At 43.4% G+C, this 16,923-nt stretch overlaps 1 protein-coding gene across 1 annotated transcript in view; it reads right to left on the bottom strand.

Moving 5' to 3' along the window:
- The window catches only part of Ddc (dopa decarboxylase), an 88,495-nt gene that overhangs the window by 25,726 nt on the left and 45,846 nt on the right, over positions 1-16,923 (bottom strand). Inside the window, exon 7 of the mRNA XM_021210836.2 lies at positions 6,561-6,627. Within this exon, the coding sequence (XP_021066495.1) occupies positions 6,561-6,627 (67 nt within the window). The remainder of the gene's footprint in view (positions 1-6,560; positions 6,628-16,923) is intronic.

Below are 16,923 nucleotides of genomic sequence, written 5' to 3'. Positions count from 1 at the left end.
AGGGTTAACCAAGGATGGCAGACCCACACTGAAAGCGGGTGGCACCTTCCAATGCAGTAGGTCGCATAGAAAGAGGTCCCAGGAGAAAACCACGGTCACCTTCCTGCCTCAGATGCTATCTCCTAATCAGCTGCATTTATCACTGGTGCTGTTCTCTGTTAGTATCTCACTCCAGCTTCCTCAGCCTCCCCCATGGACTCAATATCAAAAACTTTCCAGTTATCTGGGTTTTCGGCCGTAGAGTGGGCCTCTGGAGCATCCATTTCCTGGACTGAGCAGTGACTGAAGTCACTGTGTCTCTACATAGAGGCAGCCATTGCAGACAACCTAATACATCCCACTTTTATAACATATGTGTATAGATGTGTGTATAGGGTATACATGCATACATTTGATTGACTCCACTCCTCTAGAGAATCCTGCAAATACATACACTAATATTGTCCTGCCTCTTCCGTGTCCACCACAAACTTAGGTAATTTATCTTAAACTACCATTGGCTCGTGTCATACATAACTTATGCTTCTTAGCTAAATTTTCCCACTTTTCCTCTTGCTATGATACCTTAACAAAAGCAACTTAAAGGAGAGCGGGTTTACTTGGCTCGAGGTTCAAGATAGAGAAGTTCTGATAATGAGAGCTTGAAGCAGGTCATCCTGCTCAATCTATGACCAAGAAGCAGAAAATGACAACTATTTGCCCTCAGCTAGCTTTCTACTTTTTAATGAAGTGCAGGACTCTAACCCAGAGAATTGTGTTACCACTTTAGGGTGGGATTTCCACCTCAATTAACTTAATCCAGATAATCCTCTAAAGGTCTGGCCAGCAGCTAATCTAATCTAAATTAGGGTACTGGTGTGCCTGGTGTGTCTCCTACAAGAGTCCAGATCCTATCAAGTTGACAATCATCACTAGCCTTCTCTCCCACCACACATAAGAGCCTTAAAGATAGAGTGCTCACATTCTTTGAGGATGAGAAAGCCTCCTCAGCAAGCATGGATGTGCCCTTAGTCACGTAGCCTAAGCTTTGTTCGGAAGGTAAGGGTGGTAGCTACAGCTTTGAGTGTACATTAGATAATACTAGTACTTTACCTATCCTATCACCTAGAAGTCAGTGAAAAATTCTTAATTTTCAATTTAACTTTCAATTAAAGGCACACACCTTTAATCCTAGCACTCGGAAGGCAGAGGCAGCTGGATCCCTGTGAGTTTAGTTTCAGGACAGCCAGGGCTGTCACACAGAAAAACTGTGTCTCAAAAAAAAAAAAAAAAAAAAGAATTTTCATGTATGGTATAGTAATATATAAATTGAAATAAATATTCCATGCCAGGAAGACTCAAGAAGTAAACAAACTCACAGGTCTCTGGTAGTTCCTGAAATTTACAAAATTTATAAAATGCGCACCCCACTCTACCCAGCCTCCCAAAGTTATATTAATAATAATGGCTGCTAAGGAAAGGAGAGGACTGTTCAGAAGAGCCGCCTACAAGTTCTGCTGGAAGCCCCAGGGTGCAGCTTCTGTGAGCTACCAGTTAAGCTGGGGTTGGTTTTTCAGTGATGGAGCTGCCCTTGAGCAATCCGTGTTCCTTTGAGCAACTTCTCACCCAAATGCCTGTAAATAACCCCAATACAGTCAATGTACAATCAAGTTGGATGTTTGTGGAATTGTTAATTTGGGTCTTTAATTAGTTTCTTGTCTGAGGTGAGTAATGCTTTTTTGTATCTTATCTAGGAAAAACACACCACGAGAAACAGCTCAAGCACCAAATATAGTCACGAGGTAGTTAAGATAGGAAGGTGGAGGCTACAGAGAAGATAGCAGGCACCATCTCTGTACAGGTGAAGAGCCTGCTGTTCTTGTATGCATACAGAATGACGGAACCACCCCTGATTTTCCATACATGATGATCATTAATGTGTGTGCTGTGAGGAAAAAAAAATGAGTCATTGTGAATTCTGCTGATAAAGGAGGTAAGAGACATTCCAAAGCTTTGATTCAATTATTCTTCAAATTAAGACTCTTGGTAAGTCAAGGTCATATGAATTATAAACTTTGTGGATACCACTCTGCCAGAACACCATCAAAATCTAAGCTACCAGAAGAAACCCAAGTCATCTGAAGCAAGAGTGAAGGTGGCAGTCTCACCAAGTGCTCACGTTCTCCCCCCCCCCGTTGGATGCAGCAAGAGACATAGCCTTAGGATAAGCCCAGACTTTCCCCAAGGAGCAACAGGATCATGATGGATGGTCATCACAGCCATTACTCAGATTAACCATGAGACTAGCAGAACTTTATACTCTTTTGTAAGACAAGACTCTCTGTAATTTGAATGTCTGTTAAATCCTTTGGATCCATTGCCTTTGGGAAGTGACCAGATCATCATGGTGGAATCCTGAGACACCAGAGAGACTGCTTGTATCCTCTACCATGTGATCATACATAGAAAGTGCCACCCATTAGCCAGGCATCAAATCAACTAGTGCCCTGTTCCTGCCTTTCCTACACACAAGAAGCTTAAATAGTGAACCCCTGTTGTTTACACACTTTGGGGTCTGTGGTGTTGTGTGGAGCATCCCAAACGGATAAAAACAGGATGGTGTCATGTTTTCCATGGGTGCTGCTTGGGTCCCACATAGACCTCTATTTACAAAATTCGCTTTTCGGCTGAGGTCCTCTAACATAGCTTCTTAGATGCCATTGTTTATGTTTCATTCAGGATATCAGATGAAGGAGACAAAACAAGATGGAGAGTTTTCATGGGTCAACCACAAGAGACCCTCATACCTTGGCATGGGAAGGTAGGGTCTAGAAGGCCATTTAGGCTTCTTTTTCTCTCGTACCCTTCTGTTGCTCATCCCATATCCTCCATCCTTGAGAGAAGGGCATGATGAATAAGTCAGTAAAGCCTTGAAAACAAAACGGACCACTTGGCTGTACCCCTAAGTATCTCAGAGCTTGTTTCATAGCACCCAGATGAAAGACATTTCACTCTGAGTCTCAACAACTAAGTGGGGAACAGCTAAAGCCGCTCTAGAATGTGTTACCCATAAACCTGGTTCAGTAGGTAGGAAAATAGTCTATACACTGAATCAAGTTAAAGTGCAAAATCTAACCTCTACTCTTGAGAGATGACCTATAGACCTCTTTTTTTTCCTGGAGGTTTGGCCCCAGACAGTCTGATACTATGATTAGTGATGGAGACATTGGGCAATTTTGACTTCTGGGGAAGTTGATCTCTAAAGGTACTAGCTGGGCTTCCAGGAGGGTCTGAGTAGGACCAAATCTATACAAAAACAAGCAGCAAAAGGTTAGGGAGCCTTGCCTTCTAGGGGAATGTCATTACTCAGAGCACATGGTTATACATTATATACAGCTAGAGTGTTTCATGCCCTTATGACTCCTCAGAGTTCAGCAGAAGCCGTGTGTGCTCACACTTCAAGATTGTCCTGTGTGTCTCCTTGGCTGATTTTAATCTCTAATCTTCAACCATGCCTGTGAGATAGTTCTCAGTAAGTTTTAGAGTCTTTATAAGCTTAAGGGGTCTAAAGGAGTTTGAAGAGTCCTCAGGTTGTAACAAGGACTGCCTTGAGAAGACTGCAACTTGGATCAACCCCAAACTCCAACAAGGAATAACTCACAAATGCTCCTTAGAAGCTTCTATATGGGCTTCTCCTGGTCCTAAGGGGAAGGGAGATGGCATTGACAATGCCTCTGTGTTTTGCAACTTACATGCTTGGCTAAGACCAGCCCATCATCCAGGTTATGTGGATGTAGGAGTTATGTGGATGTAGCATGAACACACAACAGCCAGATATAGGGAGTTACAGATGTCAGGCACTGAGGCCACACCACCTTTGGCTTCTAAAGCCATTGGCCTCCTATTGCTACCACAACCTATTTTCTAAGAGAATGCCTCAATATGCAGAAGTCAGGCCAGGGTAACTATGGCAGTACAACCTCCTTACAGCCCCTCTGGCCATCGGGATGAAGCCGTGGCAGTCTATAGTATACCCATCCCCTCCCTATTCTCTTCCTCAGTGTCCCCATGTGTGTACCTAAGGCTGCCACCTATCCATCTGCTATAACTTATTCTCTCTTTAATAGATGCTGCTCCTCTCCCACCCCCAGAGAACAAAAGACATTGGCTTAGAGACGGCGGGTTACAAAGGCTTAACTATAAGACACTACCACCAGTTAGTATTATCACCCTGATGTACACTGGCCATGCATGAGAGGGTTAGGTGTTGACCTGTTAGCATCCCCAACACTGTCCTAAGAGTAATCCCTGGGTTTGAACCCAAACTGCAAAGCGCATATCAGGCTCTGCCCACAGCACCCGAACCGCCTGCCAGAGGGAGCTGCAGGACAGCAGGGCAGCCTGAGCCGTGCTCATCCAGCACTGTGAGCATTAATGGCAGGGGCCACCTGCTGGCTGTCATCTTCCTGCTCCTGTGGGGAGCCAGATTGAGTTCGGGGATAGCAGCCGTGTAGTCTCTATCTGGCAGAAGACTTCAGTGCTTTAAATCTGATAGCCCTGGGGAATGACATCAGCCGGCTGTTGGCCAGGACATTCAGTCCTTGGCCTGACATCTGAGTCAAGAGGACTTCGACTTGCTTGGCTGAGCTTGTGAAGGTCTGCAGCTAACGAGGCCCACAGTACAGCCATAGCTGCGGATGGCCAGCTAGTTCAGTGTGTTCTCAGCCTGCTGTGTGTGGCTGCCTTTAGCCAGTAATGATCACAGCTGTGCCATAGCTCATAACAGGTGGAGCCAAATCCTGAGTGAATGGCAAGGCTGTGTCCACCCCACTTCTCACGGTTGGTGACTAGCCTCTTGGTCCCAGCAATACAAGCATGTACTACACGCAGTACATGCCTTTCCTACAGCCTATTGTCTGCAAGAACTCCCCTGAGCTGCACTGTGAAGGAAATACTGTTTTACCATTATGAGAACCATTTCTCTTTCCAATTTTTAGATAGGAGAAAAATGAAGGTCAGAATTTAAGACATGCAGCTGTATGCTCTAAGCTTCCCTGCCGCTTAAGGTCATGGCCAGCCCCCACCTCCACCATTGTCTCCTGCTGGCCAGGGAACAATGACCCAAGGGAGAAGAAGTCATTCCGAAGAAGAGACCACAAGTAAATCAGGGGTTAGGAGAGGTGGGAAACGTGCTTGGCCCACACGGAGTGACAATGAAACCAAATGCCAAGCAGGTGGTGTGATGTCTGGCACAAGTCGAAGGGCTGAGGTCAGAGAGCTTGCTAGGGACAGCTCCACCCGAGCTGTCACATCCCTGAGGAACAGAGAAGAGTGAGTTTCATGGGCTGATATATCCTTGGTGCCTTAGAAACAGTTCCAAGGCCTGCTGAGTTCCCAGAGCTCGAATCAAAGGTGAAACTTTGGAAACCCAGGCATTTTTTTTTCATTTTGCAGCTAACACAGAATTCTAGTCTTGATGAGAAAGACAAAATGTCCTCATCGAGGGAGGAAGGAGGCAAGCATGAGGCCGGGACATTATCTGAAACTGGGTGTTCTTTGTGTTTAGCTTGAAAGCATTGATTTGCTAAATCAATAGTAAGAGCTATGTGCTCCTTACTGATGGGCACGTCGGAGAAATTTACCATTCCACAAGGCAGGCATTAGGGAAGCTTTGTTTTGCTTGTACACACCTCGGAAATAACACGCGGCATTCTAACTGGTGTTTAGCCTCACTGAAACTGTCACACGGCATAGCACAGCACAGTAAATTATGCCTGTCTGTCTTTCCTTTGTTTCTTTTGAGACACAGCTCTGACTGTCCTGGAACTCACTCTATAAATCAGGCTTACCTCAAACTCAGAGATCTGCCTGCCTCTGCCTTTCAAGTGCTGGGATTAAAGATATGAGCCGGGCGTGGTGGCTCACGGCTTTAATCCCACCACTCAGGAGGCAGAGGCAGAGGCAGAGGCAGGCGGATTTCTGAGTTTGAGGCCAGCCTGGTCTACAAAGTGAGTTTCAGGACAGCCAGAGCTATACAGAGAAACCCTGTCTCGAACCCCCCCCCCCAAAAAAAAAAAAAAAGATATGCACCAACATTTTCTGGCTTACAGTAATTTATTTTCTTTAAAAAAAACAAACAAAAAACAAAAAAAACAAAAAAAACAAAGATACTTTAAAGTGGGTGTGACTAAAGACTGGATTCAAGCACAAACAATTCGTGTGTATATCATGCATGCACAGGACCTTCAAGTGGGGGTAGTTGTTCCAAATGTTGAAGAGCTTAGTTTCCTTAATATGGCCACCATATCCTAAACATTATATTAGCACAAAGTGCTTGGACACTTTCTCCCTTTCATAATATATTGGTGGTGTTAAGCTTAGCCGTTGTTTAGTTAGCTCAAACGCTGAGTTTGTGGAATTTAAGCCAATGGGGTTACATTGTTGTAAATATAAGGCAAAATATACAAATCATGACGATTAGAATTATTGATGATGAACATCCCTCAAAGTGAAAGGTTGGATAAACTCCCCATTCCACATCAAGAGTACTTTCCAAAAAGAAAACTGAATTAGATACTTACAGATGGGACCCACTTCTAGGAGATTGTCAAAAGAACAGCAAGATGTGGTTCCCAGTGTAACAACCACCTAGGAGGTAAAAAACAAACAACCCTTTTATTTCCCACACTGCTGTTGCTGTAACACAGCCAGTGACTAGCCCAGGTACAATGCTAATGAATGTTTACATGGAGATGGAAACCCGTGAATGTGTGCTTAATCTTTTGATTAAAGTACATACGGGATAAAGAGAACAAACCTATGAACAGAAGTCTGAACTGTGGCCTGGGGAGATGGCTCACTGGGTCAGAGTGCTTTCTGTGACATCAAAAACCCTTGAGTTCACATCCCCAGCACCTACATAAAACCCAGGCATGGTCTCACAAGCTTGAAACCCCAGCACTGGAGGGGCAGACACTGGTGGATGCTAGGGATTTTCTGGCCAATTGGTTCAGCCAAAACAGTGAGCTTCAGGTTCAGTGAGAGATCCTGCCTAAAAAAGTAATAGAAGGGCTGGAGAGATGGCTTAGCAACTAAGACCACTTAATATTCTTATAGAAGACCCAGGTTTGGTTCCCAGTGTTCACATGGCTGCTCAAGACTCAATAACTCCAATTTCAGGTGATCCAATGAATGCTTCCTTCTCACCTCCGTGGGTACCAAGCACATACTTGGTACACATACATAAATACAAGCAAAACAGTCATACCCATAATGTGTGTGTGTGTGTGTGTGTGTGTGTGTGTGTGTGTGTGTGTGTGTGTGTGTGTGTTTTAAAGTACGGTAGAGAACACAATACAGACACCAATGTCTTCCTGTATGACACACACACATGTATGGATATGCTATGAAACATGCACATGTGGGCATATACGCAAAACAGACACACACACACACACACACACACACACACACACACACACGTATAGCAATTTTCTCCAAAATAAAACTATCCATCTTGGAGGGATGTTCCTTAAGACACAGGAAGTTCTAAGGCAACGTCCAACATTTCACCCTGCAGACAAGCTCTTTAAGCTCAGGAAGTAAACAACTCAATTACTTCAGAAAGTCCTTAAAACTGGCCAGATTCAATAGGCTCCTCCATCTCCAAGCATATATAAATAGAAAGGACTTCTAAGAGAACTCTCAGAGGAGATGAGCTGCCTGGAAGAGGCTCAGACCAATGGAACCAGCTGAAAAGGACACTCCAGCCTGTTGCTTTGCCTATGCATCAGGATTCCAGCTGTCATTTAAGCTGGGGGAGGCTTTGGTGATATAGTTGCCTTGAGTCATTTCTACTCCTGTAACCAACCCCTTACCCGTATTCTTGTGACTAGTATACTTACTGAGTAAAACTCATGGGTTCACTATATTGGATGTTGACGGTGTTCTTGCTTTAATCTGTCATGTGTTCCCACTCTGGGGTGGGTAGATTCGTGTTCAGGACTCCCCAGAAATAGTTACACACATACACACACCGTAAATATACACAGATCTGAGCTCTGAGCTGTGAAGCCAGGAACTGCTGCTGCTTTCCATGGGTAGTCACCCACACTGTACTTACAAAAGATGGTCAGAGTATGGTGCTTTGGGTCAAAAAGAGGTAATTCAGTCACGTGGGTAGTTATTCCTATACACTATACTTTATCTCTTGTATCTGTAGGCGCTAAGAACATAGTTCCCATAGGATAAAGAATTTAGACACCCCCACCCCCACCCCTCAGTTTGATGGTGGTGGTGGTGGTGGTGGTGGTGGTGGTGGTGGTGGTGGTGGATGCATGTAAAACACAGAGCAAGCACACCTGAGAGGGCACGCACTGAGGCCACATAAGATGTATGGAGGTATGAGTAGAGTAGTTCTCAGAGAGCCACCGGTAGGGTCAGTTAAGACACACCAGAACATTGCTCAGGAGTGTGCTTCAATGTCCTTGCTCTGTAATTTGCACTGTGTTGGACATGGAGCTGTTGCTGAAATGTATTTGCTGAGTGACACTCACCAGGCGATCAGCAAAACAATCTTGTTTATGAAAACGGGTTCACGGAGATCATGCTGTTAGGATAGTGAGTGTTCTCCTCGGGCTTGAGGGAAACACGTAATTTCATGCACCCTTATGTCAAGTGCATGTCAAATGCCAAGGGTGTGTGATTGTTCAAGTCTCCCCAGAAGTAGTGTCACACAAGACTCCTTGAACAATGTTTTCACCCTTGTGTCAAGTCCCCCTCTCCAATAATGTTGACTACACTGCAGGACCCAACTTCATATCTCCCAGGCCTTTCTGGCTTCCTTTTACAGATGACCACCTACAGTTTGCCCTGAAAGCCAAACCTACTTCCCAATGATATAACAGCTCTCTTTCCAGGCAACTGGCATCTGTGGGTATCTCACCTGGCTGCCAGAGTCCTGTTGCTTACCTAGAAGCCTGTGTTTGTGGGAGGTGCTTGGCACTGTGTCTCATAGGCAGTGCCTTTACCAGGGACCTGAGTTTTTCTATAATCAGTTAGAGGAAATGGTGGCAAATCCTAGTGTACTAGGCCGGTGGATCTTTGTGAGTTCATGGCCACCCTGGAGTACAGAGAGAGTTCCAGGACAGCCAGGGCTACATAGAGAAGGCTCCCCCAACCCTCTCTTAGTGAATGAATACAGACTTTGTGATTATGAAAGTATGGTGTCTCAGCAGATCACAAAGTCATCCACTAAAGATGGTTGTCATCCCTATTCACAGGACCCAAGAAAGAGGACCATGTCATGCCATCAGGCACAACATGGGGCTCTAAGAAGAAACTCTAGGACCCGTCAAGGTAAGCACACAACTGTGAGTCTTTCTCTTGGTGCTCATGGGAAGTTACAAAGCAAACAGACTGCTTTGGGTAATTTTAGTGGCTTAGACTGCCTGTAATGATTTGGTACCTGGCTGGTTCAGAAGTAAATATGTCAGGGGGACAGCGCCCTGACATGAGAACCTCACAGAGGCATGTGAGTGGTGGATTTGCCACTTAGTCTTGACTCAGAATAGGTAAGCCCTCTTGGGACATCTTCGACTAACGATGTCAGAACATCAGAAAAGTAGACAATGAGGACCAGGAGAGGTGACATGGGTCTGCCCTTGTAGCTTTCAGGAGTGGAGACAGCCGGACCTCAGATTTGGACTATGTCAGTTTAGACTAAGTAGGAAGAGCATCTCAGGGCTCAGCCCATAAAGCTTCTTGCCACCAGCCTGATGACCTGGCTCTGATTTCCAGGGCACAGTAAATAAATGTAATATATTTTCAAAAAAAAGAAGACCCGGGCTGGTGAGATGGCTCAGTGGGTAAGAGCACCTGACNCCATCTGTAACAAGATCTGACGCCCTCTTCTGGAGTGTCTGAAGACAGCTACAGTGTACTTACATATAATAAATAAATAAATCTTGAAAAAAAAAAAAGAAAAAAAAAAAAAAGAAGAAGAGCCTGTCTCAAAAGAACAAAAAAACAAGTGTGTGTGTGTGTGTGAAAGCGAGAGAGAGAGAGAGAGACAGAGAGAGAGAGAGAGACAGAGAGACACAGAGACACAGAGACACAGAGAGAGAGACACAGAGAGAGAGAGACAGAGAGAGACACAGAGAGAGACAGACACAGAGAGAGAGAGACACAGAGAGAGAGAGGGAGGAGAGAGAGAGAGAGAGAGAGAGAGAGAGAGAATATAAAACTCTTAGACGTGAAGCTCAGTTGTATTACCCTGGGAGACATACCAAGATAATCCTGGTACGAGAGGTACCAGTGGGCTTCCAGACTCTCAGGCTCCGGGCCTCCCTGGAGCCTCAGGTTCCCCCACACCTCATGCTTCAACATTTTCCACACTTGCCTCATTTGCACAAGATGAGTCATGCCGTGGGCCTCAGGGCCATCAGTGATTTTTCTCTGGTATCTGTAATTTAATCCTGATATTTAACTGAATATTAAAATGCATTGCTTTAGGTATCTGGCTAACTGGGTTGACTCTCATATGACTCTTAAAATGCTTTGTGTTATTCGGGGTAAAATAATGCAGTCTCAGTAAACACAGATTGGCCTGAGATATTAATACTGCATTATTGTCTCCATTTAGTGTCTCTTAGAAATGATATATCTGCAGAGCAGCAATCGCTTAGCTCTGTCTCATTTTCTCCTCTAAACACTAATTGGCCTAAGAACAACAATTTCTGCTGTTAAATTCATACATGTTAAACATTTGCTTGTTAAAATCAGCTGTTATCTATTACTGAGCGTGCAGAGTTTAGAGGGGGGACTTCTGCCAAATATGATTACTGCTTATCGCCTGAGATGAGCTTGTGGTCAAACATAAACGTTCATTCTTAAATTTGCAAGCAATTATTGATTTCTTTGTAATGAGCTCGAAGCAACTGTGCATAAACAATAGCTTTCTGCCTCGTTCTGCAAGGGGAGTCTTGATGGAGACTAAAAATGAGTGGCTGGTTTTAGAGCTTTGTTGGTGTAGGGCCGTTTGCTGGCTCTTTCTGGAGACCTCATCACAATGACCTTAGATAGGCTCACATCCCTGCTTCATACTTCACTTGAGGAAGGTGCCAGAGTATCTTATTGTCCAAGAGCACACAGGCAGGGACAGATTAACAGCGATACCAATAGCTACACCTTTGGAGGGCAGAGTCCTGAGGGCTTGCCAGAGGCCTCAGTCCTTTCTAGCTGTGAAGCAGGGCTGTGGGCAGGCAGGAGGGAAAATAGTGAAGTGGGCTGCATGGACAGTACTCTAATGGCCTGTCCACGTGCCGTGAAGCTACAAGTCAGCTTGTCCTAATTCTCAGAAGCCATATTAAAGCTAGCACCTGCTCTGCTCCAGGCTCTGATTACCCCAGCTCAGCATCACTCAGTGCCACTAACCTGATTTCAGTGTGCTCTGCAGAGCCCTAATCACATTTGTGCAGCAGGAGGGGGCAGGAGCCAGAGCAAGCCTCTATCTTGAGAGCCTGCAGCCTTCCTGCTGGTGACAGAGCCTGTGTGACCCCGCTCCCCTGTTGTCCGAACCCTACCAGCCCTTTCTCCTCACATATATGCCTCACAGGCATTGCCCTTTGCTGATGTTATTAAGTTGGCTTATTGGAGAAGCCAACTATCATGAAGAAAATAGAAAGATAGAAACTTTATTATGAAACTCAAGCTAGTCCCTGGAAGGACAGAGTCAGCTTTCTTGGTCAAACTCTGCCAAGTATGCCTCTTATTCTTGGGGGTGGGTCTCCAGCTCGAGAAGCCTGAAATTCTTGAGGTATACTGAAGGCTACACACCCTTATCCCAGGAGGGTTAATGTGGCCATTACACATGCACACACCAAATACTTATGACTACTAAGAAGCATTAGAAAACTAAGACAAGACCTAGCTACTACTCCTTCCCCATCTGGGGCAGGAGAGTGTATCCCAGTTGAATAGTCCCAAGTTGCATGTTGAAATAACAAACCATTTGTACTGTTCCAAAAAGGCTGTGTTTTTAAACACTGGTGAATGTTATCAGTCCTTATTCCCTAAGCAAAAATGCAAGGCACCACGAGTCCCTGTCTGTCCAACCTCTAGTATAGAGTTGCTTAGCAACAGGCATTATTGATCCTCTTCAAAGCTGATTGCATCTTCTACTTTCATCTGTATATGTAGTTATCATGAAATGGTGCAAAGACTAGGCATATCTGTATCTTTACCACAAGAAACCATTCCAAGAGGAAATAGACCGTGACTGGTCAGATATCCTCAGAGTTAATACAAGGTACACTGAGACACAAGTATTTGTTAAATGTATGAATGCATGAATGAACTGTGACCTTTCCCTTTATGCCAATGCATAGGACTGACTGGTGATATCTGTGGTTTCTGTCTGCAAAACAGCAACAGTATCCTCTCATATATTTTTTTTGCAATTTGGGTCTTTAAAGCAGGATTCAAAAAATGGAATAGTGTTTCTCTCTCCCCTCCTGAATCAATACAGGACTTTATTTGAATGAGCTGTGCAGTGTTCACTTAATGTTCCTGCGTTTCCCCTCAGCCAGTTTCTTCAGTTGAGCACATGAATACAGTTGACCCTCTGTATATGAGGTTTGATTTTAGGTTGGGTTCCAACAACCTCAAATCAAATGCTAGGAAAATTCACTCTCCACAAGATAGAACCCACTTTTGACACTGCCTGGGTGGCCAAGAATCTGAGACCACAGACTTAGGGGAAAACTGAATACTACTGTTCAGCTATAGGAATGGAGCAATAAAACGACTCTTAATGACATTCTGCTATACTCATAGATCACTGTCTTGCTCAGCCATCGTTAGAGAAGCCTCCTCCTGTAGTTCGATGGGAACTAATGCACAGACCCATAATGGGACAGTGTGAAGAGAATAAGAGACTGCTCAGACCTAAAAAGGGAGGTATTCATCAAATTCCTGCCCTCAGGGCTCAGGGAACTATATGGCAGTGGAGGCAAAAAGATTGTAGGAGCCAGGGGGGTTGAACGATACCAAAGGAACAGTGTCTTCCAGACAAAACAGGACTGATACACACATGAACCGACGGAGACCGCAGCAGCACGCACACGGTCTGCACAGATCCAAACCAGACAAGATGCCAGAACTGAGATGGAAAGGCGGCTCCCATCGCTGGCCAAAGATCTATCTCCACTTAAAAATTGCTTGCAAAGGAAAAATTAGTTTCTCCAAAGGAGACTCACTGAATATATGAAACACACTTCAGGGCAGGCCCCATGCCTAACAGCAGATGGCAAATAAAAATGAACTCAAAGGTATTTTTGGAGGGTTTTTTTGTTGTTTTTTGGTTTTTGGTTTTTGGGTTTTTGGGTTTTTTTGTTTTGTTTTGTTTATTTTTGTTTTTGTCTCCTATTGCTTTGTTTGGGCATTTTTTTAAAAAAGCATTACTGGTCTTTTTGTTTGTATATGGCTTCTGATTTTGTGTTTTTAAGGTAGGTGTGTGTGTGTGTGTGTGTGTGTGTGTGTGTGTGTGTTGTATGTGGTATGTGTGTGAGTATTGTGTGGTCTGTATGTGAATGTGTGTATGTGTATGTTTATACAATTTTTGTGATCTGTCTTTGTTTCTCTTTTTTTTCTTTCGTTTGTTTGTTCTTTCTTTTTGGTTTTGGTTTGTTAGGGTTTTTTGGGGTTTTTTTTGTCTAATATTGCTTTGTTTGGCCTTTTGTTTTTATATTATGGCTTCTGATTTTTGTGTTTTTAAGGTAGGTGAGTGTGGTATGTGTTGTGTGTGTGTGTGTGTGTGTGTGTGTGTGTGTGTGTGTATTGTGGCCTTTCTTATTTGTTAGCTTGTTCATTTCATTTTATTCTTGCTTGTCTTTTTTTATTTGCCTGTTTGTTTTCTTGAGACAGAAAAAAAGAATGTGTGGAATTGGCAGGGTGGAGAGGTAGGGAGGATTTGGGAGAAGATGAGAGATGGGAAGCTGTGATTTGAATATATCATACAAAAATAACTCTATTTTCAATTAAAAGTGAAAACTTTTAAATAGTAGAGTTAAATTCCAGAAACTTCCAATGAACCCACTTTAATCTGCTGGGCATGGAGTACCATGTGCTGAATCCTTTAATAAAATGATGTGAAGATGTTGTTTTAGACATTAGAAATACTTAAAGTATGTAGGAAGGTACCAAGGTTATATGCAAATGCCATGGGCTTTCATCTAAGGCTCTTGAGCATCCACAGGCCTCCTGGAAACAATATCCTATGGATAGTGAGAAACAACTGTGCTCACAAACCTCTCATTTCTGCACATTTTCCACAAGCCCAATGTATATATTGAATGTAAACATTTCATTACAAAAAAAAAAAAATGAAACTGAACACAGTAATGCAGGAAACTTGAGAGGGTGCTGGTTAGTTTTTTGTCAACTTGACACAAGGGAGCGTCCTATGGGAATAGGGAACCTCAACTGAGAAAATGCCTCCATCAAATTGGTCTGTAAGCAAGTCTGTGAGGGCATTTTCTTGATTAATGTGTGATGTGAGAGGGCTAAGCTCACTGTGGGAAATACTACCTCTGGGCAGATGGTCTGGATTGTTTAAGAAAACTGAGCAAACCATGGGAATGAGCCAGGAAGGAGGGCTGCTCATGGCCTTCGCTTCACTCCCTGCCTCCAAGTTTCTGACTTGAGCTCCTTCCCTGACCTCCTTTCATAGGCACAGAGCCATTTTTTTAAGGCTTTTTTATTTTTTTACTTTTAATTACACATAGATATGTGGATATGTGCATGTCAGAGACCAGAGGGAGTGTCAGATTTCCTGTGATCTGCCTGAGGTGGGTTCTGGGAATTGAACCAGTTCCTCAGGAAGAACAGCCAGTTATCTTAACCACGGAGCCTTCTCTCCAGCCCTGCCCTTGACTTCCTCCATGATGGACTGTAACTGGGTTGTAGAAGTTAAATAAACCCTTTCCTCCCCAAGTTGTGTTTGGTCAGTGTTTATCACAGCAATAGAAAGCAAACTACGACAGGGGGTATGATACACCATATAGAAAGAAATTCCAAAACATCCGAAGCAGGACTTCTCATATCAGTCAGCCTTAGGAAGAATAGAGGGTTGAGGAAACTGATCAGTCAGTAAAACATCTGCCATGCAAGCACAAAGATTGGAGTTTGATCCTCAGCACCCACGTGAAAACCTGGGTGGGGCAATGTGTGCCTATCATCTCTGAGCTTGGGGAGGAGTAGGGGAACAGACAGATCCCCGGAGCCCACCGATGAGCCAACATAGCTCCAAGTCCAGTGAGACATCTTGTCTCAGAAATTCATAGCTAGGTGATGGTGGTGGTGGTGGTGGTGGCGGCACATGTCTTTAATCCCAGCACTTGGGTCGCAGAAGCAGAAGGATCTCTTTGAGTTCTAAGCCAGCTGGGACAACAGGGCGAGTTCCAGGACAGCCAAGAATAAACAGAGAAACTCTGTCTTGAAAAACCAAAAATAAATAAATAATAATAAATAAATATAAATAAAAATTAAGGTGGAGGGCTGGTGAGATGGCTCAGCGGGTGAGAGCACTGACTGCTCTTCCAAAGGTCCTGAGTTCAAATCCCAGCAACCACATGGTGGCTCACAATCACCCATAATAAGATCTGATGCCCTCTTTTGATGTGTCAGAAGACAGCTACCGTGTACTATGTGTATAATAATAAATAAATCTTTGGGCTGAGCAAGCAGGGACTGAGTGAGCAGAGTTGGCCAGAACAAGCAGAGGTCCTAAAAATTCAATTCCCAACAACCACATGAAGGCTCACAACCATCTGTACAGCTATAATGAACTCACATACATAAGAAAATAAATAAATAAATAAATCTTTAAAAAAAATTAAGGTGGAGAAAAATTGAGCAATTGAAGAAAAAAATGTAACATTGACAGCTATTATCCACATGTACATACACAAGAATGCATTCCCATATTACTGCATGTAAATAACACATATAAACACACACACATTTACTACACCACACACAGACAAAAAATTAGAAACTCTAGTGTATGTTACAACATGGAAGACTACTGAAGCTCTTATGCTAAGTGAAAAGCATCTTTTATGAAAAGAGGTACCTGGAGGAACTTGAAGCAATGAAATTGATACAGGTATATAAGGTACAAGACTGATTTCCAGGGGCTTGAGGGAAGGAAAGTTACTAGCTAATGGCACAAAATTTCAGTCTTGTGAGAGGAAAGGAGGTTTGCACATTGGCAAATGTAATAATTGCACATAAACTAATCATTTGAACATTCATTAGTTTAGTAAGTTATATGTACACACACAGAGTTGCAAGGAAAAATTATAATATTAACTTTTAGAGTAAAATAATAGCAATGGTTATTCTGAAAGCTCATATTGCATAACACACACCCAGATGGTACCTGACTTACAGTGGCGCCACTTCAGACTTTTCAAGCTTACGATGCTGGGGCCGTGATACACAGCAGAAAGTTCAGGTCTAGTGTACTAAACAGCACTGAACTACACACTTGGAAGTGGTTCATGTATTTCACACTATGTTTATTTTCCCCAAATCAAAAACTTAAAAAAATTCACAGAGGGTAAGGGATGGGGGATAACATGGCAGCAACAAATAACTTCTCATAATGTTGAGAGGGCAGTTCCCCAAGAAAACAGCAAGCCTTATTGATATGCATCCCTCAACAAAATGCACAAACTAAAAATTGATAAACCTGTAGAGAGAAAGAGATGAGGCAACCCTCACAGTTATAGACTCCCAGTGCTCTTATACCGGGAATGGATAGAGCCAAGAGACATAAATATGATAAAGACATTCTTGAATTGCGAAGTACCATTCATTATTGTATTTAATAAAATCTGTAAAATACTTCACATAATAATCTTTTTTTTTTTTTTTTTTTTT

Source organism: Mus pahari, chromosome 13 (assembly GCF_900095145.1).
Source record: "Mus pahari chromosome 13, PAHARI_EIJ_v1.1, whole genome shotgun sequence".
In the NCBI taxonomy this organism is placed as follows: Eukaryota; Metazoa; Chordata; class Mammalia; order Rodentia; family Muridae; genus Mus; species Mus pahari.
This window is presented reverse-complemented; position numbering and strand designations above follow the sequence as displayed.